The sequence below is a fragment of the Calonectris borealis genome, chromosome 1 (genome assembly GCF_964195595.1).
Source record: "Calonectris borealis chromosome 1, bCalBor7.hap1.2, whole genome shotgun sequence".
Classification (NCBI taxonomy): domain Eukaryota; kingdom Metazoa; phylum Chordata; class Aves; order Procellariiformes; family Procellariidae; genus Calonectris; species Calonectris borealis.
This window is the reverse complement of record NC_134312.1, coordinates 95,394,191-95,416,086: the sequence shown is the minus strand read 5'-3', so window position 1 is coordinate 95,416,086 and position 21,896 is coordinate 95,394,191. Positions and strand designations below refer to the sequence as shown.

At 41.9% G+C, this 21,896-nt stretch overlaps 3 protein-coding genes across 9 annotated transcripts; 1 reads left to right on the top strand and 2 right to left on the bottom strand.

The window, feature by feature from the left end:
- Positions 1–1,646: 1,646 nt before the first annotated feature.
- On the bottom strand, positions 1,647–13,610 carry PCNP (PEST proteolytic signal containing nuclear protein). 2 transcript variants are annotated; one of them, XM_075168395.1, is made up of 5 exons: positions 13,423–13,610; positions 9,701–9,921; positions 7,647–7,721; positions 7,082–7,137; positions 1,647–6,111 (listed from the first exon to the last, which is right to left on the bottom strand). In XM_075168395.1, the coding sequence occupies exons 1-5, from the start codon at positions 13,475–13,477 to the stop codon at positions 5,982–5,984; spliced, it is 537 nt and encodes a 178-aa protein (XP_075024496.1). In that variant the 5' UTR covers positions 13,478–13,610; the 3' UTR covers positions 1,647–5,981. The 2 variants fall into 2 exon arrangements, with proteins under 2 accessions (XP_075024496.1, XP_075024507.1); XM_075168406.1 differs by lacking the exon at positions 13,423–13,610 and adding an exon at positions 9,945–10,444 and having other exon boundaries at positions 9,701–9,869.
- Positions 13,611–14,816: 1,206 nt separating this feature from the next.
- Positions 14,817–19,119, bottom strand: TRMT10C (tRNA methyltransferase 10C, mitochondrial RNase P subunit). Of its 4 annotated transcripts, none has more exons than XM_075168381.1 (2): positions 19,033–19,119; positions 14,817–16,601 (listed from the first exon to the last, which is right to left on the bottom strand). In XM_075168381.1, the coding sequence occupies exon 2, from the start codon at positions 16,568–16,570 to the stop codon at positions 15,335–15,337; it is 1,236 nt and encodes a 411-aa protein (XP_075024482.1). In that variant the 5' UTR covers positions 16,571–16,601; positions 19,033–19,119; the 3' UTR covers positions 14,817–15,334. The 4 variants fall into 4 exon arrangements, with proteins under 4 accessions (XP_075024482.1, XP_075024467.1, XP_075024457.1 ...); XM_075168366.1 differs by having other exon boundaries at positions 18,879–19,041; XM_075168356.1 differs by lacking the exon at positions 19,033–19,119 and adding an exon at positions 17,325–17,402.
- TXNL4B (thioredoxin like 4B) lies at positions 18,504–21,036 on the top strand. 3 transcript variants are annotated; one of them, XM_075168449.1, is made up of 4 exons: positions 18,504–18,563; positions 19,540–19,705; positions 20,057–20,208; positions 20,657–21,036. In XM_075168449.1, exons 2-4 carry the CDS (start codon positions 19,574–19,576, stop codon positions 20,820–20,822), a joined length of 450 nt encoding a protein of 149 aa, XP_075024550.1. In that variant the 5' UTR covers positions 18,504–18,563; positions 19,540–19,573; the 3' UTR covers positions 20,823–21,036. The 3 variants fall into 3 exon arrangements, with proteins under 3 accessions (XP_075024550.1, XP_075024542.1, XP_075024559.1); XM_075168441.1 differs by lacking the exon at positions 18,504–18,563 and adding an exon at positions 19,098–19,190; XM_075168458.1 differs by lacking the exon at positions 18,504–18,563 and adding an exon at positions 19,281–19,302.
- The last annotated feature ends 860 nt before the right edge of the window (positions 21,037–21,896 follow it).

Below are 21,896 nucleotides of genomic sequence, written 5' to 3'. Positions count from 1 at the left end.
GCCTTATGTTTTTCTTTAGATTTCAGCTCTTAATTTAAGATGTTCACTACCCTTCTGCAATCTATTTGAATTCAGACTGCAAATATGCAGTTGATATTATTTAATTTGATTTTTTTTTAAATAAAGTTCATGAGAAGTGTCCATTTATAAAGTATTCCTAGTGAATTCCTGTACATAATGAATTTGATTTGTACATTCTGTTGTTTTTATTTAGTGTTAGATGTATAAAGTTATGGTTATTTCTGTCATTAAATAAACTGAGCTTTGCCATGAATTACTCTTTCAAGCAACTTTTTTTTTGGGGGGGGAGGGGGAGGAGTGTTACAGAATTATTTATTCCTCTTCAGTATTTAACCTTCCATATATAGATGTCTGTCTGAATAGCTCTAGCAACACCCATCTCTTAATTTTTGCGGAAGTCTCAAAAAATTAACTTGTATGAGGAAAGGAAACCCACTGCCTTGGCCTCTGCTCTGGACGAATATGTGAGCAGGGGTTTTGGCTTGGCCGTTGTCCTCCCGTGTCACCCCTGGCTGAGGGACGAGCTGTACAGCTGCTTCCTGGCCTGGGAAGGATGGGACAGGCCTGTGCCTTCCCCTTCGCTGTTAGAGCGACTTCAAGGCGACGTCAATGTTACAGAAAGGCTGATGATTACTTTTTGTGGTGTGTCCCGATGCCTAGGGGAAATCCTAGGAGCATTTTAGCGTATTAACTCTTCTGTGAGCCCATGCAGGTAACCAAGCCAAGTGGGAAGCACATAATCAAGTAAGAACAGGGGTTTCAAAAGGCTGAGCGCTGAAGGAGTAACGTGGCCTACCGTTGAACAAACGCTCTTCAACAGGGATGCAGCTACAGATGAAAAACAGCAGAGTGATGCGTGGATAATTTTTCTCCCTGTTGTTTCCACTGGAGCTAGAACCACGTCGTTCCTGGCTGTTCAAGTAAGAGCCATTAATTTCTAAAGCATTGGAATGGTGTCTACATTCAATATAATATTCAGGAGCCAGTCCTTCAGCTGACAACGTGGTGGGAACCCAGCACCTCTCAAGCGGTTCTTTACTGTTCTCATGCAGCAGCGTTCCAGCCACGGAAGGTGAGAGGCCCCCGCTCCCGCGGCTGCCGCCCTCTGGCGCAGGGCTGTTGGGGAATACGCGGACGAGTCTAGCCTGACTTGGAAGGCGCTTGTCAGAAAGTAACTGTCTGTCTCGCACCCCGTGAAGGTTTTGTCCCGAGGGCAGTACTTCTTGTCTTGGGTGAAGTGCCCTGCCTTACGTATGGTAACATCAGTATGAACTTACTCAGCGCTCTTAGATGTGTACTAGCCCAAGCTCTTCTTGTCACGGCCTTAAATTTTACATGTGAACAGGACGGTGTTAAACAAGCATCTGAGTAACAAAAATAAAGCACAGCCTAAGACAGGTGCTAGTATAGCAATTACTCTTGACACTACACCGCTGTATTTGGTGCCTGCAACTCTATATAGTGGAGGTTGGTGTACGTATGACGGTGAAAGGCTACCACAGTTACACTTCCTTCACAAAAGCAAAGGCAGAATTATAGTTTTATAACAAGCTACTGAGCATCAGCCAACACTTTATATATGCAAGTACTATGTTTACAAATTATGGAAAGCTGGGGGAGAAAAGGAGAGATAATTATATTTTTATTATGACTTGCATTCCTTAAATTAATACACTTGTACTGCGAGGAAAACATAAACATAGGCTCATGATGTCAAGTTTCAGTGGAGCTCTTGCTACAGAACCACAAACGCTTTATTTGTGCATCTGTCTCATCAGGAAATCCAATCCCATTTAAGAACTAAGTCACAAGATCAGCAAAGGTTTTTAAGATCTCACTATATGCCACTGAATCAAAAAATACTTACTCTTATTGCTAGCTGTGACAGTCACTGCCACTCTAACCCACTCTACCTAGCCTAAAGGGTAGCTGGCATGTATGTATCTATACCACAAAAAGTGTGCACTGCAGAGTTTAAAGGTTTGCTTTGGTAACTAAATCCTGCTTGGACTCCTACCACTCCAGACTCTTAAATGGAAGGTCACAAACAGAAATTTAACACGCTATATACAGAGTTGAATTGTAACAGTTCATGTTTCATGCTTTTAATTCTATGGATAATTATGCATCTATCCTGAAGCAATGGCTCCAAATTACCAAACACAAGTAGCTTTCCTAGGCAAGCACTACATAGTTTTTAAGATGCCAATATACCAAAATTAGAGAACTGTAGATGATCCCTTCGTTAATAAAACCAGAAGAAATAGGGAAGGTATTAATAGGATAAAATAAAAAGCAAATTGTTCATTGTCCAACTTTGATGGTGTTCTAGTGTCTCTTGGAAGAGGAACTAGACAAATTATGGTGACTTTAGAATGTAACCTTCTCTTCTGTAGCTTAAGGGCAGAACTACTCAGCATTCCTCAATTTATAATTTTATAATGAATTAAAAAAAACCCAACCTCTTTTTGCAGAACACCTTTTAAGGCTACTAACTACACAGATAAAAAGCCTTCTTGAAATTCTGTTGCTTCTCCAGATTTATCTTCTTATCCTACGGCAGCCTAGAGAGAGTGCTAGTTACACCACTGATTTCCAATAGTTTAAAACCCCAGCTTGCCTCCTCAGGAAGCAGAAGCCGCCGTTTTCTCAAAAGCTGGCCTTTCCTCCAAGCCTCCTCAGAACGCGAGCTTTGGTAAAGCCACCCCCAGCACACCCAACTCAGCAGTCACAGGCGCTCTGACAAGGAGGTGCTCTACAAACCCGGCAGACACAGAGATCCAGCGCATCGGACCTGAATGCAGCTGTGGCTGCTGCCGGGGTGGTCGCATTAGGACACGATAGTCGGTTTTGTCAAAGTGGCCTGAATACTGCAATTCAGTCATCTATGACACGGGAGTAAGCCCAAGAAATTCGACTAGCATCCATCAGTCACCTCACAGACAGGCTGGTTGGGTACTTCTTTCTGCCAATAAAATACGGATTCTATAGCACCTCCTACGCTTTTAAAGAAATGAAAGTAGGTGTGTAAGGGGCTACACCCAGGATTGCCTGAAACACTGCCACTAGTAGGGGACTGTTTTGGGTTTTTTTTTATTATTATTATTATTATTTTAATATAGTTAGCATTAGATGAGTTTGGTTCCATTCACAACCCAGCAGGCTCATAAGCAGCCTTAGCTGCAGGGTGGCCCAGAGAAGGTTACTGGGTAACTACTTGTATCTTCACCTAAGGTCTTGAACATTTTGCAAGCTGCTCAGGTGCTAAGCTTTACTGCTAAATAAGCATAAGCCTTCTGAGATAAAACTGCACAAGTTACATGGATAGACATTTCAACCACTGATAGGTATACATACCTTGCTATACTAAGCAGCTAAAGGTCTCAGCATATCTCCTGGAAGTGCTTAAGATGGCTAAATCAGGCAATTTACCACGAGTTTTAGGATTCCCAAGTATTCTTAGAAAAAGAACAAAAAAATAACACACGCAGACCCCCAAGACTGCCTTCACGCAAAGACCACAACTATTGTAAAAAAAGCCTAGACAATACTTTTCAGATCAGTTCTTTCCTGCAAGCGTCAGACATTAAACACCAGCAGACACCCTTGTAGCTACAAAATCAAGATTCTTAGGCACTCAGTCCTGAGTGGATTTAGGCCATCCTGATCAATTTTCTTCTGTGAAGCACTGAGAAGGAACAGAACTTGTACATGGAGTGAGGCGGGATCTCTGCTCACCTTCAGCTGAGATCTAGAAGCTGCTGCAGTCTCTCACAAGGTCTAGGATTACATTTATTGACCACGGGAGTAAGAAAGATAAATATAACTTTTGCTCTCTCACTTGCATGGAAGGTATTTCCTAGCACGCCTACTCTTCTGCCTAGCAATTTCCTAAAGGATTCTGAAGTACCAGGAAATTCTGTTGAAATGAATGTCTACTTCAGCCAAAGATGTGGAAGACATTGTTGGTGGCAAATTAACTCAAAGAGTAGGTCTCAAAGTCATCCTCTTATTCTTACTCCCTTTTGCTTTTTCCTAATACAAGTGACCAAGAAAGTATCAAGTAGCTACTAAGGAGCAAGATAAAATTACCACTGTGAATTACCACTGTGAATTACCACTATCTTAAAGGAATTTATTTTGACAAACATAATCACATGTGATAAAAATAAGTAAAAAGTAAATGCTTCATTTTGCCTTGCCTCGTTCCAGTAATGCCCAAATTAGTTTTGGAAGTCCTGAAAGTCAGTTTTGAAAGTGTGTTTTGTTTTGTTTTAAATAAACCAAAGATTTCTGCTATGGAAAAAAAATAATGTATACATTTTTATGTTACGTTTATAACAAGGCTTTTAAAGAAAATAGTTACAGGTATTCAACTGTATCAGACTTCAAAAGAAAAAAAGATTACACACACAATACAAAAATACAAAAAAAATATTTTTTAGAACTTACAAACTCAAAAGTCTAAGTGGTCAGAGCTTTCCTAAAATAAAAAAAAAATACACTTCAAGATGCACTTTCCTTTCTGCACTCGCAGGTTCAACTTTAGCATGCAGGTTTTAGAGGCAGGATGAAAGCAATTCACATATTAAATTCTACAACCAGTTCCAGGCTGAAATTAATTTAGTGGTCGACACTATCAGGTATTTGAATTTAAAAAGAACCTTATGTTTGTTTGGAGGGGGTGGGTGTTGCTGTTAGTAACTTTTTGTTTAACCAGTTCTGCTAGTAAAACATTTTAGAAATATGCAATCTGAATTAGACTGAAATTTAGACAGTCCTTACTAGGTTTGAAAACCTACAGCACTGTTCTGCAGTATAAAAGCTAGGAAAGTAAAACTGACCAGACTAACGTCAGTGTTGAAAATCACTGCAAGAGGCAGACAGGTAGGAAAAGGTAGAGTTTTATTTCTGAAGTTGACACTTGTTAGAAGCATTAGGACTGCAAATACAGTATTCTTCTTTAAACCTGATAGTGTCCACTGAGGTCATAGGCATCAAGGCATTTTGTTTTAAATTGCAAGACAGGGAAAGTGCATCTTAGATTTTTCATACTTAAGCAGTGAGTTACCGATTTTTGGTGTGGCTTTTATTCCTTCTAAGCATAGTAAAGAAAAATATTTCAACCAAATGTGAAGCTTAATGTACATTAGCTTGTCTTTTTGGTGGTGGCTTTTGTGTACTACAAGAAAATGCTAACAAGCACTACTCAAGGCTAATGATTTAAGAGGAGCACACTGAAAATACTGCTTTACCTTTGTAGTGAATATTCTTTACAGACTGTATCTAATATACAGACAAGGCCCGTTTCCTTAGGATGAAACAGGCCACAGAAGGTTACACATCCTACATGAAGTTTTAAACCAAATTAGAGCTAAGTTACCAGAGCCACTCAGAGCAACATAATTTCTAGTTTGCAGAGACTTAACAAAAGGTGACTGCAGGGAAAAAAAAAATCCAGGTTCTTATTATTTTCTGCATAAGTTTATATTCAAATTAATAGTCCAGTAACACTTCTAGCACAAGACAATGCTCACTTTCTTTAGCAGTATTCCTAGGAGTCAACTGTTTCTCCTGTTATGAAGAGGGAGCCAGAAGTGAGAATGCCAGAGCATTCAACGTTAACCTGATTAAAGAGACAGTAACCTTTTTCATCCACCTTAATTAATCACTGACCAAAAAAAAAAAAAAAAAATCTTAAAAAGGTACCACTCCAATTTCTTTATTATCTGTAACCTTTTGAAACTAATCACACGGAACTACAAAATTAGCAAATGCCTTGAAATTTGTATACAAAACATAAATTACCTCTAATTTCAAACTCAGTTATTAGTGTACCACTCAAAATCTTAAAAAAGTGGCTCCAAAGATAGTCTTATATCATTCTTAAAAAAGGAAACTGTTCCTTTAACGTTACACCCTCCCCTCCCCCCAAACACCCAACTCTCAATCAACATCATTTAGTTATTTTCTTGGTCATGGACATTTCCAAGATGAGATTTTATATTTCGTTCCCATAGCTTCTGGTTGTCAGAAAAACCATGCTTTCCTTTATTGAAGGAATTTGGTCCTGCTGAGGTTGGTGTATCCCTGTGAAAAGTAAAACAAGATCAACTGAGAAAGTCAATTCAACTATAGTAGTTTGCTCAACACGACACTGAAAACACCAATTTCAAGTCCAACCTGCCACCAGAAACTACCACACATTCCTTTCTTTCCATTACATCAGGAGTCCTCACTGTTAGCAACTGTAAGTTGGCCACAGAACTGATCTCTCTGTAGAACATCAAGACAGAACGATGAGATGGGGCAGCAGAGGAGGTGGGAGTGGCAGTAACTGCTGCCAGCTGTGAAGAATTTGTTGCAAGGGCTACAAAATTGAGGATCCAAATTTGCTACTGGAGAAAAAACCCCACTGAACAGTAGCGAGCCACCAGGGGACTGACTTTAAAAGCAGTCTATCATGATAAACATCTTTAAAATATATATGCTCAAAATTCATCCCTAACTTAAGTGAAGCCTCCTCTGAAAATGTCCCTATTTATTTTAGGATTGGCCCAATGTTCAAATTTGTGGCAAGCAGAAGAATTATATAAATTTGTTTTAAAAGTAAACAAGCTATTCTTTGTCTCTCTGAAAGAGATGACTCTCATCTTCTCCTTGCACGGGAGTTTAAAAATCTGAGCAGACTACCCTACTTCAGGGCAATTTACAACACGGAGAACTAGAAAGATACAAAGTTTAGCAGCAAGCAGGAACTACTCCCACCTACTACCTTCCCAAGAAGAAAGCTAGCTTCTATCTAATATAGAATTAATTTCTTCCCCAGAAAGAAGGCGGCAAGTAAGATTCAAAGTGCAAATGTAAATGTACTACTTTTAATGTACAGCTGAAACATTAGAAAATATCTACATTAAAATTTTCTTGTTTCTGGAGAAACACTTTTTGAACCTAATCTATCTTCCTACATTTCTAAACCATCTGCAAGATCTGACCTGCGCTCGAGAAAGTATTTTCACACACTCGCCCTTCTCCAAACCACAGTTAAAAGCTGACCTACCTTCCAATGTTCTTCATGCGCATCTTGGCTTCTGGAGGCATTTCTTCTGGTTCACTCTACAGAGAGAAAGGAGGTCAGAGTGTGGCTGGCCGCTATCGTCTGAACATTTCAAATGCCTGACAAGATGAAGTATGGACTACAGCCCTACAGGAAAGCAAAGTGACTTAAGACAAAACAGAGGCTCTACAAGGTTATATAAAGAAATACAAATTCCTTTGTTCACCTCTGTGTAAGATGGAGCAGTGACACAACAATAAAATATTTAGCAAACCAGAAGAAGCACTACTTTTCTTCGCCTCCTCTTTATCAAGTCCAGAGAAAGCAATCATTAATTCAAATTATGTTGCACATCTCATTTTCAGGGAAAAGTTATCAGCACTTTAATGATTTCTTGAACCAACATAGAGCTACAAAGTTGAACATTCTTAAACAGAAACACAAGAGATGTTTCTAGGTTGAAATTCACTGACATTCATGTAAAGAACCTTAAATGACCCACGCGCTCTGCCTAACTCAAACCCACAATGGTGCTTTAAGCTGTGTTGATCACTAGCTTATTACTCACATCTTCATCTTCATTGAAAGCTGCTGCTACAGAAAGGGTTTTTGGAGCAAGAGTTGGAACAGGCTCTTTAGGCTTCTGAAAAAGACGAAATGCACAAGAAAAGTAAGTCTAGTAACTCAAAAAAGCTACCCTTGGTATTTTGGTAAAATTAAGTCAAACATCTTCACTGAAATGGGCAGAAGGGCAAAAGTGGTTTTGTTTGAATCAAGCAGATAAAGATTTCTCTCTAATGAAAAGGAAAACTGTTCATTTGTGATATACTCTGAAAAGCAAGTCAAGCCCTCTCATATTACAATTCCCCACAAGGAGGTCTTAACTTTCTAGCACACTGCAGGGGTATGCAGCCACTGGTGCACAACATGAACAATTAAATCAGAACCTGACAAGTTGTGGTATCCAAAATTTTACTATGTCACTGTTTCCATTATGCTTTTGGAGTATTCTTATCCATCAATGCCAGGAAGATGAATATGTTTATTTTCTTGCCTTTTAACAACATAACAGCTTTCTGGCTTAAAACAATTCAACACTTTTTAACTGGCATTAGGGTGCACCACACAGTCCGATTAATATAAGGCTCCTTTAAAAAGTATTATTTTGATTTCCAAAAAATACCTTCCTCTATTTAAAGTGTAAGAAGCTCTCAAACTCACAACTGTTACATGTAATACAGCAGAGATATCGAAAGTAACTTCGAGACCACTAGGAAAGCATTAAGTCATCCGTAACAGTTTGCTTCTACAGTACTACCAATTATCTAAATCAATCATATACAGTGCTTCCTCCATTTTGACTTTATTGGTGATTATTTCATATACACTCATAGTTTCGAAGCTGATACTGCAGCAGAGTCCTTATGCAACTGTCTACAGCTATTCCTCACCAATAGTGTATAACGTATAAATATTGTGCCATTTTTTAAAGCATCAGCTCCACAGGAATAGGTAACATCTAAGTGAGTAAAAATGACTAAAAAGAAGCAGGATAAGTTTCAGCACTGTCCAATATGGTGCACTGTCAGTCACCCACTAAATTCAGTGAGCCAGAAATCCTGAGCCAAATTTATTGCCACTGGACGTACCTTTCTACATGAGAAATCGGAGCTTGCTAGCGGCTCAGAGAAGGCAGCTTTGTCAATTTTTCCAAAGTCTGAGCTGACCTGATTGCATTTATACGCTAGAATGCTGCCAGCCCACATCTCCCTCCCATCTCAAAATAACAGAACACTCTTTTCATCTTTTGCAGATCTGTAAAATGCTGGCATTGCAGGTGCAAGCCTTTCATGATTACAGTTTGAATTTAATTCAGACACAGATTTATAATGTATTCATCACAGTGGTACATGGGAAGTGTAAATTAATTATATTAAATAGAGAGGCAGCATCTGGCTTGTCCTTGCCCAAGCTAGTAGAGGACTACTTTGGTAGTAAAGAGAAGCATCAGATTCACATCTGAACAAGCACAAGGATACCTTGTACTGGACAATAAAGGAGATCAGAATTCTTAGGAACCTATGTAACGAAGCCTCATCTCTTGCATATAGCATAAATGAATCATACTGACCTTGCAAAGAACAGGCAAAGTCATTGAAAAATAAACTGTAGTTCCCCATGCTAAAATAAGATCTTTGGAGTGGAAGATGACCTATTAAGCCCATCGAGGAGAGTACTTGCTTTCTCGTAGCTTTAAGCATCCTATACAATGAAGCTCCAAGCACTCATTTCAAAGTAGCCTGAACAGTTTAACAAGTCTGCTCATTTCCCTCAGGAAATTATTCCAGACTTATCAAATCTCATTACAAAATTATTCTGTATGTTCAAAGATCTACAGTTCATTTCAATCAAGTCTTATGCTTCCTGAGACAATTGACCTGGTATTAATCACCTTGAAGTACTTACACATGCATGACTAGCTGGCCCTGCAATGCTTTCTTAAATTCTATCCACAAGTTACCCACATGTAATTCAAGGTGTTCCTTCTGCAGGGAAGCCTCCCCAAAGTACGTCCCCCTTTGCCTCACTTCCCTTAAAATTAAAAGCCCTCAAACAACTTACATTTGCTCCTAGTTTGATGGATATTGCAGATGCCTTCTTTGCTGTCTGACTGCCTATGGAAAATCCAAACTTGGACATTTTGGCAGGAGCAGGCTTTGCGGTGAAGTCTTCAGCTTCTTCATTAGCTGCCCGTTTCTCTGCGCTGCGACTCGAACTTTCTCCTCCATTACTGGAAGAAACAGTCTTAGTTTTCACAGGTTTTTCTGCCTCTTCTTCAGGTCCTGGTGAAGTCGAAACAACTTACCAAGATGAGCTATTTTTACTGAGCAGATTGATGGGAGCAGCAACCTCAAAAAGCATTATACTTTGGGTGCAACAGGTAAGGTGTTTTTAGTGACAGCAGTTTCCACCAGTGTACATTTAGCAGACAGCAAAACACAAAGAGGAGAAGAAACTGCAAGCACTCCACTACTTGTAAAGAACTTCTTGTGTATGAGCCAGGAAAACAATCTTGAAGCACCATCTCTTTATTTAGTATGGAAGTCAAAGTTCATGTAGTAAATTAAATGTAGATGACTAAATCTTTTTAGGGTTTAAGTTGCCATAGATAAGCTTTCATAATTGGAATCCCAATTCCAAATCTACAGTAGATAATCTAAGATAAAATTAATTCTACTAAATTTCTACACAAACATGTCCATGCCAGTCTCTAGGCTTGTCTGGCACAACTCTAAAATCATGGAAGTGACTACAGTGAGGCCGGCTGTCTCAATCATGTTTCAAGTCACTGCTTGTCCGCATCTCATCTGTAATAAATCTGCCAAGCTCTGCTTGAGGAAGGAATCAGCACTAGAAAAACATATATATAGATTTCATCTTTTCTGGTTTTGTATAAAGTCATGGAAAACACAGCAGCTGAACAATGATCCACAGAGAAAAAACACTCAAATCACATTTTCATTCCTATACACTCAGCTTCTTCAGCTACACCAAGAGACAAAGGCGTCCTTGGAAAACTCATACTGAACATAGTTAATGCTTCAGCAAAAATACATTTCTCTGCTGCTGTAATAAGCAAATCACTGCAGTAGCAGAAGGAGAAAAAAAAAACACCACGCATTGGGGAATAGAAAGGAAAGTGCTCATACTATCAGCCTAAGAAAAACTGGAGCTAGCACCAGTTCCTCATTCTATCAAGTGGAGAACAGGACCCTCCACACACAGCAAATTCAGACCATCAGGGGAGAAAGCTCTTTGCACTGCTCTCGAACGGCAAAAAGCTATTAAGACAGAGCAATGGGAGAGAACCTAGTCTGAACTGGGGGTCAACAAGACTGTAGCTCTGAGAAAAAAAGGAAGCAAACAACATCAGGAGAAAGAAAAACTAGGGACACCACCTATATATATTTTTCTGCTATTTCCCAAATCATAAGCAGCAGAATATACCCTTTCTATCCCACTCTTCTAGCTACCAAGATAATAAGTGATTCGAACAAAAAAGGATTTATTATTCACCTTTGGAAACATGGCAGATCACCAAAAAAAAAAAAAAATTAGTAACTTTAATCAATTTCACTCTATTAAAAAATAGTACTAGTCTGCACCACTAGAAATTTGACCCAGAAAATATAGATATAAAAGTGACAAACAAAGGAGGAAAGAGAAACAAGCAAAATTTACACAAGTGACCTTGGGTACTGGTTGCTGTCTTAGCACAGTTTTCCAAACAACAGTCTGCAAGGCTATGAGAAGCTCTTTACAGCTAGTCCATGAAATTACATTAAACAGAATATTCAATTACAAGTCCAGCCTAGGTACACCATAGACGGTAAGGTGATTCGAGGGTAGGTAGAAGATTCATTGGCCTTAAAAGTGTTGGAACCATGGGCCAAAAAGTCTTCTTTTTCATAAGATACAAAATCCACAGCAGCCCAAGTCTCAGGGTACACTGGACCAGTCCAGGTTCCTAAGCTAATGCTAGCTTGAAGCTAATTACACTACAGCTTACTTCTTTGACTGCAAATTCTAGAATATTGCTAAGTAGAAGATGAAGCCTAACACAATCTACCCACATCTGTTATCTCACCAAAATACCAAATAGCTTCTCTCTCACAATTAGCTCCTATCACCACTGCGTTCTGAACGTTACTTCTACTAGGCTCCACTTAGGACAAACTGTAGACTGCTGAAAGAAATAGCTTCCTTACAAAAACTCTTACTTGCTGAAGGAGCTATAAAGGGTATAGGACAATTGGGGGAGGTGAAGAGAGCCATTGAGCCGTTCTATTTCTGCAGGAAACATCCATTATCCATTAAACAGGTTTCTCCCATCTCCCATGCCAATGCATATATATTTTTCAAGACATTAAGGCTTCTCTGTTATTTCCTAGAGATCCCAAAGAGGTCATACTTCACCTATGGAAAGCACCAGTACTATTTGAACATTAGTCCGACCAGTACTATTTTGAACATTAGTCTGACCACTGGATCACAGTAATAAAAAGCTGTCCTACTTCACAGATGAGTTTTTCTCATGAGTATCAACAAGCTATGTAAGTGGACAACTTTCGCCATCTGGGATATTTAAGTGACAAGACTGACAGTGCTAATTGCACAGCATTTCAGGATCTCTTGCCCCTGGGAGAGTGACCATTGGTAGTGGCAGGAACAAACCAGTCATAACTAAGTTAACTTTAAGGTAAACCCCACTGATCCTAGCAAAAGCTAAAGACTCTAAATTGCTTTCAAAAGTCATCAGGGAGTAACTATCCTTCCTTAGGGCCAATGTACCGTAACTCATTAAGAACACGTTCCAGCACACCAAACAGTACACAAGACGGTACGGATAACTGACATACTGATGCTGTCCAGTTGCTGTATTACTAATACACAAAAAAAACCAAAACCCACCCAACCAAAAAAAAAAAACCACCAAAAAACCCAACAGAGAACAGAGTCAAGGAACTACCTAAAATCAGGTATTACTGTTCATATTTTATGATTATTAGAAATAACATTCACTATTGAGGCTACCCTAAGTGGTTTACAAGCTTGATTTAATCTTTCAACAGATCAAAGAAATGTCTTCTGCCTACAGATATAATTAAACCAAAAAAACAGGAAAAGGAAGCTTTATCTTTGCAAAGACACTGTCTTCTCAATTTTAAGTCAGGGGAAGAAAGAAGGAAAGAAACATATAATTAAAAATTTTAGAACTGATAATAAGTAATACAGAAGATGACAGGAATGTCCAGTCATCATAGAAATAATATAAAACCACAGAGAAATCTTGCAGATTGCTGCCGAGCAAAAAACACAGGATGCTTAAAACAGCAGACAAGGAATATTCACTGTACCCATTTTTAAAAGGTACCACAGCTGTTAAAAGCTAATCTTTAGCGCGTTCTCTTCATCCTTGCCAGCAGCAACAGTCAAATTTCTCTCAATACACAGCAGAACTATTCCGTGTATTTTTTACGGAGAGAGAAATAACGCATTTTCGTGCGCAAGGAGAAGCTGTTAGATTTTTTAAAAAGCTCCTGTAAGACTGAGGCTAACCCTCAGCCGTGAGGACAGCGGGCCCAGACCTCGGCCTCTCCTCCAGCGCAGCCCCCTTAGGCCCCGGCCGCCCCCTCTCCCCGCAGGGCCGGGCACGGCCCCGCACGGCCCGGCCCAGGCCTTCCCGGCCTGGGGCGGCACCCCTGGACCCCCCACCCCTGGGGCACCGGCCCGGGCCCCCTGCCCACCCCGCAGCTACGCGGCGAGAGGCGCTACATGTTCACCTCCTCCGGGCTGCGGCCGCTTCGCCTTCTCCCCCTCAGCTCTGCCGTCCGCCATTTTCCCCCGCCTCCGCCTCCCGCGCGGCGCATGCGCGCCGCCCCGCCGCGGGTCTTCCACCCCTCGGCCCTCCCCCCACCATAGAGAAAGGGCGGGCGGAGGCCAGAGCGGCCAGGCCGGCCCCGCCTTCCACGGCGCAGCGGGAATGACGCAGAGGGAAGCTTTGTACCGAGCCGGCTAGGAGGGCGGGAAAGCTTCGAGTGACGCTGCTCTGACGCTCTTCCGGCGGATAGGCCCGGGCGCGAAGGGCGCTGCACACGTGGGACCCGCTTCCCTCTCGCGGGGGTGGGGGGGCTGCAGGTTCAACGTCAGCCCCCCCCGCTCCCCTGAGATGTCACACGCAGAATCCCCACGTCACTGGCGTTCAGAAGAACCACGTCTGCGTGCAGCGCTGGCAGCTGCCCTGCTCACTGGCACGGCCTCCCCACCGCTCGTGGTTTAAACCTTCCGTGTTTCACCAACATGAGCTCAAGCGAGCAATGACGTCATTTTTCTTCCTGCCCAAAGCAAAAAACAGTTCACAGACCAGAAGAGGCTGTTTTTATGGTGAGGTGGCTGCACACTCACGCAGCCGCTCCTTGTGCCCGAGGGCTGGACAGGGGAGCTGGGAGGCGGCCCTCAGACGCGCCTGACGCGCTGCCCGGGGATGAAGCTTTGCGTACGACCCCACCAGACACAGCCAAAAGGAAGCAGGTCTTTCTCCACGCCAGGGGTTCTCCACGCCCGGAAGCCCCCGCGCTTCACAAGGGGTGAAGGGCAGTACTGGGGTAGCACCGTCCTCTGCCTTCTAACCCTCCTCGCAAGAGAGAATGGATCATCGCCAACCCCAGGTATATTTGGAGCCCACTCTTTGAAATTACATTCCCCACTCACAGTTTTTGAATTTTCAGGACAAAACCCACCCTCTGCCATCATTGACTTCAAGTGGTGGGGTAGTCAACTAGATTAAATCAAAAAGATGTAAGCACCCGTAAAGGCACCAAGAAACCCCTCCTCCTCCAGAGAGCAGAAAGAACTGTATGTAACACCACAGCCATCGTAGCTCTGCAGCCTGAACACAGACTTTCACAGACAGACCAATCAATACATTTTCAGCTGGGAGAAATATTACAAGGCTTTCTGCTCCTGTAAGTATTTACTAATAGGACAGTGTATCATCTCAAAAGTTCCAGCGCTTTGGGATATCTATGTTATATGAACGGAAAACAGAGGCATTCGGGGATAAATGTCTTACACAAAAGTACATAAGGTATTTTTTTGGCAATGTCAAGAAAATTTGGATTATTCCTTCCAAATAGGGACTTAATTTGTGCCAGACAGAACACCCAGAAACAAATCGTGCAACTCTCCAAACTCATGCTAGGTTTATACCACTTGTTTTTGGCTCAGCTATCAAAAGTCAATTCATCTACACACCAAAAGAGAATCCAGGAAGTAACAGGGAAAGGTCTCTTCTATTTCATCTTAGCTAACCTTTTAGAAGACGACTGTGGATGGCCACTGCCTGCAAACCCAAAGCACTGAGGTATTCTCTGAAGAACAACCTTTGTGTTCAGTTACAGTCACCCCTGTCCCAGCATGATGCAACTGAACAGATTTATATTCTTTGTACATAGTAATTTTTTAGAACAGATTATCTTATTTCTCTTACATACTTTCAACGATCTGTGAATAAATTCAAACAGCTGGAATACTAAGGTAATTTTTTTAAAAAATCCCTAACAACAGTCCTTTCAAACTTGACCAATAAAGGCATTTTTAGAGATAAATAGCTGAATACAATTCTAGAAGTCCCGAGAAACCGGAGCATTCAAGGGCACAGTTTGCTCGTAATAAATCATGCTCTTCCCCATCACTCTACTTTTGTATTAGCCTCTTGGAGTAGTTCTTGGGAAATTGCTTTCTTACTTCTTCCTGTCTCTTTCCAAGTTTAAGTGTGTTGATCAGGTTTAAGGTTTTTTTCAGTTCATGCACAGGCTTGCTTACAAAGCCACAATATTTCCTTTTTGGAACAAATTCCAGAGCCTTCTTCCAGTCTCCAGTATCTTTCAAGGTTAACAAAATATGCATCATTTGATCCAGCGTGAGATTTTTGGCACCAGTATTCCAAAGCAAGTACTTCTCCAATGGAAGGGCTGCGGTCTCCAGCCCCAGTCGCTTTGCCTGTGCTAAAGAGACTCCTGTTTTTATGCTCCTGTCAACCATTGACCCCACAATATAGATTTTATCGTGATCGAATGTTTTCATTACTTTGGGAGAATCAGCAGTCAGATAGATAAGCTTATCCTTTGGAAAGACATCTGTGTAGCACTGGTCCGTCACAGTGATAAGCAGTTTGCCCCACGCCTCTCTATAATGCTTGATAAATTCCTTATGATAGAGGCTGTCGTCTTTGAAGTTACAGAAGTGGATATGGAATGGATCCACAGATCTTCGATTGCAGGATTCGCTTAATACTATCTGTCTCACTGTATTTGCAACTTCTCGGATGGACATATCTTTTTCGTAAGACATGTCAAATACTAGAGGTTGGCCAAAGATCATGGACTGAGCAACCCTCCAACTGTATGCTCTATCCATACAGTTGGCCCACAAACATACAAATGAATTCCTTCTGGTCTCATCAGTTTTTGAAGCTGTTTCCAGCCTCCTTTCCCTTTTCTCATCCATCTTTCTTTTGTCGTTTTTCTTGTAAAGTTCTTTCAGATGCAAATATTTTAAATACTTCTTTTTGGCTGACTTGGAAGGACATTCCATAAAGATTTTTAGCTGTTCTTCACTGATATTTTCTGGAACCGATCTGCCGGCTAGTCTCCACATTTCCAAAATCTCACGTGCAGCAGCCAAAGTGGAAAGCTCCTTACGCTCAGAGACAGTCTCACTGACTTCTTTCAATCCAGATTTCATGACCTTCTTCCACCCATCTAAATCTAGTTTTTCTGAGGGATTGCATGAATTGTCCTGCTTCAGGCAAAGTGATAAACTCAGAGTTCTACTGAGTGGAAACAAATTCTTTTTCATCCCATGTTGTGTAGCAAATGGAAGGACAGAACATCTTACAATTTTTTTCAGAAGCACATTAGCCGACTGCATACTTAGACATGTGCTGTGTTCAAACACTTATCTGGAAAACACCAATAAGGGGAAAAAAAAACTTGTCAGAAATCATGAAGAAAACGCACACAGATTTTCATCCTTAGTAACACTGACAGACAATAATCTACTTCTTGGGGAATCCTAGAAATTCCTGTTTCCACTATTACTTTTCTACTGTTTTCTAAATAAAAACAGCGTATGTGGCACTGCTGTGAAAAGACATGGTTAGCTCTGCTGCTTAAAACAGCTATACTTACTGCAATTCAAAATGCATTCAAACAACCTTTAAGTATTGTCTGAGATCTATTTAAGTTATCCGTATCATATGACAAATAAGAACCTTCGCAACCAAAATGCTGCACGGAGAGAGAAAATATTTTTATACACGTCCAGAGATGCCTACTTAATTTACCTATACTGTGAAAATGGACAAGATGCTTCATCTTGTACCATTTTCTGGAAAAACTCTGTATCACAGAAGATTACATTTTTGCTTTTACCATTATATTTTGGGAAAGCTCTATTGGCAAACTTTAGTACTAAAGTTTTTCCTCTTCTATGAATTTCCACATGGCAGGTCACTGGAACTACTGAAACTACCGAAGCCATAGTTTCGCTAAGCCAATACTACTGCCAACAAAGGCACTCTTATGTCCTGTCAGCCCCTTGTTCCTGGCTCTGTCAGCAGTGCAAGCATTCACATGGCCACGCTACGAGCCAGATCAGAGAACCGATCTTAGGGACAACCAACCAAGAGGTGGAGAAAGGGAAAAAAGCCAGTTATCATTCCACCCAAATAAGTTTCCACACCCGATTCACCGGACACCTCCTAGAAAGAAGGGGAGATGGAAGAATAAACAACTACTACAGGAAAAGACCAAGCTGCTTCTTTTTGCTAAATTGCCTGTGAAGTTGATGTTGGCACATAAAGCTAAGGACATGAAACCCACAGTCCCATTAATTTCATACACATTTGTATTTAAATGTAAAAGGTCTGCAAAAAGAAAAAGACCAAAGAATGTTTAATATTTTCCTTGTCTTATGCAAACCTACCTAAGTAAAAGCAGTGAAGTTTCAGTGTTTGAGAAAACATGATTTGGCCAAAACTTAAACATTAGCTCCAAATTTTAAAAGCAAAATTCATAATCTCCCTAATAACTTACCACCTGAAAATAATCTGATATAAAGAAGAACAAGTTAATCTAATTTTGGGGTTATATATATATCTGCCCAGATAAAGAGCCACAGAAAGAGCAGCGTATTATTAGGAAACATTATATAAACTGCATGCATTTTATGATACTCTAATCGGTCAAATTGGTGACTGACCTTTCATTTTCTACTGTTATTAAAACAAAATGAGCAAAAAAACCCCAATAGTATGACGTTAAGAAAAAATTCTTAAGTGTTGCAATAGAGATGTTAATAATTTTAGATTTAAGTGTTAAAGATACTGGCAAAAGTAATAATCAAAAGAGTATGTTGTCCAGCTTGAGAAATCAAGGGATCAGTTCCTCAGTTAACTTACATTACTGGAGCTCCAATTAAGTTGAAAGGCAGATTTACACAATCTGAATACCTGATGACAGCTTTTCATAAAAGCCAAGTTACCTTTCAGCGTGTCCAACATGCACACTACCATGTCATTACTGCAAGAATTACTTTAAATCTCTTTCAAGAACCTAGATTTGTAGGACTGACACTTTTTTTTTTTTTTTGCATGACTTCATTGTAACTAATCCCAGGAACAGAAAGGCCCTTCACTGATTTTTCAGAGACCAAATAATTCGGTTACTTCCCCCGGCACAGATGCCCACACAACGGCTGTCCGCAGACCTGGCCCCTGTAGAGCGATGCGGGCCGAAAGGCCGTGTGGGAGGGCGCCAGACCAGGGTGAGCAGCGATGCGGCCCTTCCAGAGCGAGCGGCACTGCACGCTCCGGAACAATTTTTAAACCAGCCCACAACTGAACCGAACCGCGACAAGCCAGGTAACACCTCAAAGCACCCCACAGCCCTCCCGGGGACACCGGCGCGCCTCGCTCCCCCCTGCTGCGGCGAGGACCGGCGGGGGAGCGCGGCGCGGCCTCCGGGGCACCGCGCCGCAGGCCCGACCCGCGCCCACCGAGGAAAGCCGGGCTGGGCGGCACGGCAGGGAGGCTCCCAAGGTCACCGGGAGGCACCGGCGGGACGAGGAAGGCGGCATGACGAGGCACTTCAGGCGCCCCGGGCGACCCTCTCGCTGGTACCCCCCGGTGGCGGGAACAGGGCGGGAGAGGCCTCCCCCTCCGACGGCTGCGCCCCACCTGCCCGAGCTCCGGCCGCGCTCCAGCCCGCCTGGCCCCCCTCTCGTCCCACCCGGGAAGAGAAAAGGGAGCGAGCGGACGCCTCTGGGCGGCGGACGCTGCTAACGGCCGCCCTGTAGCAGCAGCACCGACTCCTCCGCCATCTCGCGCTCACCTCCGGGAGAGAGACCTGCGCATGCGCAGGGAGGGGCCGGTCCGCCGCGCCTTCTTGCCCGGGCGCGGCGCCGTGCTCGTTGGCTGTCCTCGGGGTTCTGCGGCTGCAGGGTGAAGGTTCCGGCCCTTTCTTCTCCCTCCACCGCAGGGCCCCGTGGGGTACGGTGATCCCCCGGGACAGGCCGGGGCCGGGGGGACGGTCTGCACCGGGCCCCCCCGGGTTGCCTCCGGGCCCTGAGGGGGCTGCCGGTGGGGCCCTGCCGCTGCCCCTGTGCGGGACGAGGCCCTGCGGGGGGAGGGCCGTTACGGTTGGCGGGGGTGGGTTGCGTCTGGGCCCTGCCGCCCTGCGGGGCTGGGGCTGGGGCTGGGGCTGGGGCTGGGGCTGGGGCCCGAGCCCGAGGGGTTTGTCAGCCCGGTGTGGTGGTCGGTGATTTCTCTCTCTTTTTTTTCAATAGCATGAAGAAGTTTTGCTGATTTTTGACGCATTTGTTTTTTTCCTAACCGTCAGGTAGGGATTTTAGTGGAAGCCGTGGTCTGTCGGGATGAGTTTTCTGCTGCCCAAACTGACCTGTAAGAGGGAGGTGGATCAGGCAATAAAAAGCGTGGCCGAGAAGGTTTTGGTTCTCCGGTTTGGAAGAGATAACGATGCTGTTTGTCTGCAGCTCGATGATATTGTAAGAGCAATTTTTTCTTTTTTTTTCTTTTTTTTTTTTTTTTTAATAAACTCTACTAGTATATGCGTTGCATACAAGAGAAGGTCATATGTTGCTTTTGGATAATATGGTGTCTCATGAAAATTTTGGTGACAAATGTAAAATGAAATCTATATTCATAAAATGGTTTGAAAATTAAGCAAATGTTTATGTTATTGTAATGAGTGTACAAAGTGCTTGAAGTAGATAAGATGATATTCTAGCCCTACTTAAACTGATGAGACATAAGGGAAATGGACTTTATAAAGCTTGCCACCCTTTTTCCTCTTGCGTCTCAATCCATTTGTCATCCATCTTTCTCACTCTTTTCAGCTTGCAAAGACAGCTCATGACCTAAGTAAAATGGCGGTCATTTACCTGGTGGATGTGAACAAGGTTCCAGTGTACACCCAGTACTTTGACATCAGTTATATTCCATCTACTGTATTTTTCTTCAATGGACAACACATGAAGGTTGATTATGGGTATGTCATCCTACCTGGCATTATCTATTATGTCTGTAAGAATTATCAGTCTTTCTCTATATTACCGTGTCTGGGGAAGGTAACGTTCGAAAACTATAATGTTGTCACCAGCATCTGAATTGAAAACTCCGTAGGAAACCAGAAGGATGTAAAATTAAGAAGTATTGTGAAATACGCTCTGATGCAATAAGTAGGTGTCAGCTGTGAAACATGCCTGACTCTGCAAAAAATAGTATGGTTAAAGTCTTAGGTATGACACTGCACCCTTTTGGACTTTGGAGATCACAGTATATTCCTGACCTGGTTATGCCATTACTAGTGCGGTTCATTCTTTCAGAATGACGAAATCAGAACCCCTAATTTCATTATACATCTTCTTGTCTTTAGGTGTTTTTGCTTTGAACACTTTAACCTTACAACTCTACCTTTATCTTATGCTTATGTTTAGGTCTCCAGATCATACCAAGTTTGTAGGAAGCTTCAAAACAAAGCAAGACTTTATAGATCTGATTGAAGTGATTTACCGTGGAGCAATGCGTGGAAAGCTTATCGTGAGAAGTCCTATTGATCCCAATAACATTCCTAAATATGACCTTCTCTACCAAGGAATTTAATGGGTTGACCTGAGATAAAGAATTAAGGAAATGGCCGATGTTCTAGATCCCCTTTTTTCTTTATGCATTTTTAGCCACCTTTGACACCTTGGGACAGTTTGAGCATTTATGTTGAAGGATCATATTGATCTCCTCCTGAAGACAGACATTCTGTCACCTTGTATTTCTCTCGTAAATAAAGCTGCATGTTCATGCGTAGAATTCACACAACTGACTGTGCTTTGAGTTGTATGCTGACTGTCACCTACAAATCAGGTAGGTTGTATGCATCCTCAATGACGACATCTCCAGTGCAACTTTCTTAAGTGAACTAAAGCACCATTAATTGTCTATTAAGTACCATTTTCATTCAGACGCAATAACAGTAAATCTATCTTTATTTAAAAAACTATGCTTGCTCTCAAGAGCGTTCAACTGACTGTGCCTTTCCAATGGAATTTTATGCTTTTACCCATTACTGGATAACGGGACGGAAGCTTTTTCAAGCAGTATTAGAGATGACTGAAATCTGAAATGGATATAAACACAAAAGGCAAGTTGACATTCTCTTTTCTCTGGTACCCAGCATTACTATTCAACAATTTTTTTGACTGAGATGGGAACTGAAGGTGTAGGACAAGGTTTTGTCATCCTTCCAATCTCTTGCAGCTGGTGGGCACTTTTAATTCCCACAGGATTAAACTGGAAATTGAGAATAATAATTTCATTTATATTCGCCTTAAAGGTAATTTGACCTTCTGCTTGTATAAACTGCAAAACTTGAGTATGGACATTTAAAAAACTGTCTCTATTTCCCACCTCTGTTTAAAATTAAATAGCCGAGAGAAAACAGCAATGTCATTCTTTTGCAGTAAACGTTTCAAGGAGGAAGGTGGATGTTCCAGCTCTTTAAAGATTTTAAACACTATATGGTATATCGTGGGGAAGAAATAGATCCTTTACATGCTTTTTGTGTTCTGGATTTGTCCTTTTAATGAAAGCTATGCACTTAAGAAGCAAGTGTTTTCCTGATAGTTTAGTCTGATTATAGAGCCGTAACCGCAGAATGTTTATTTAAAAAATGATACAGATGAG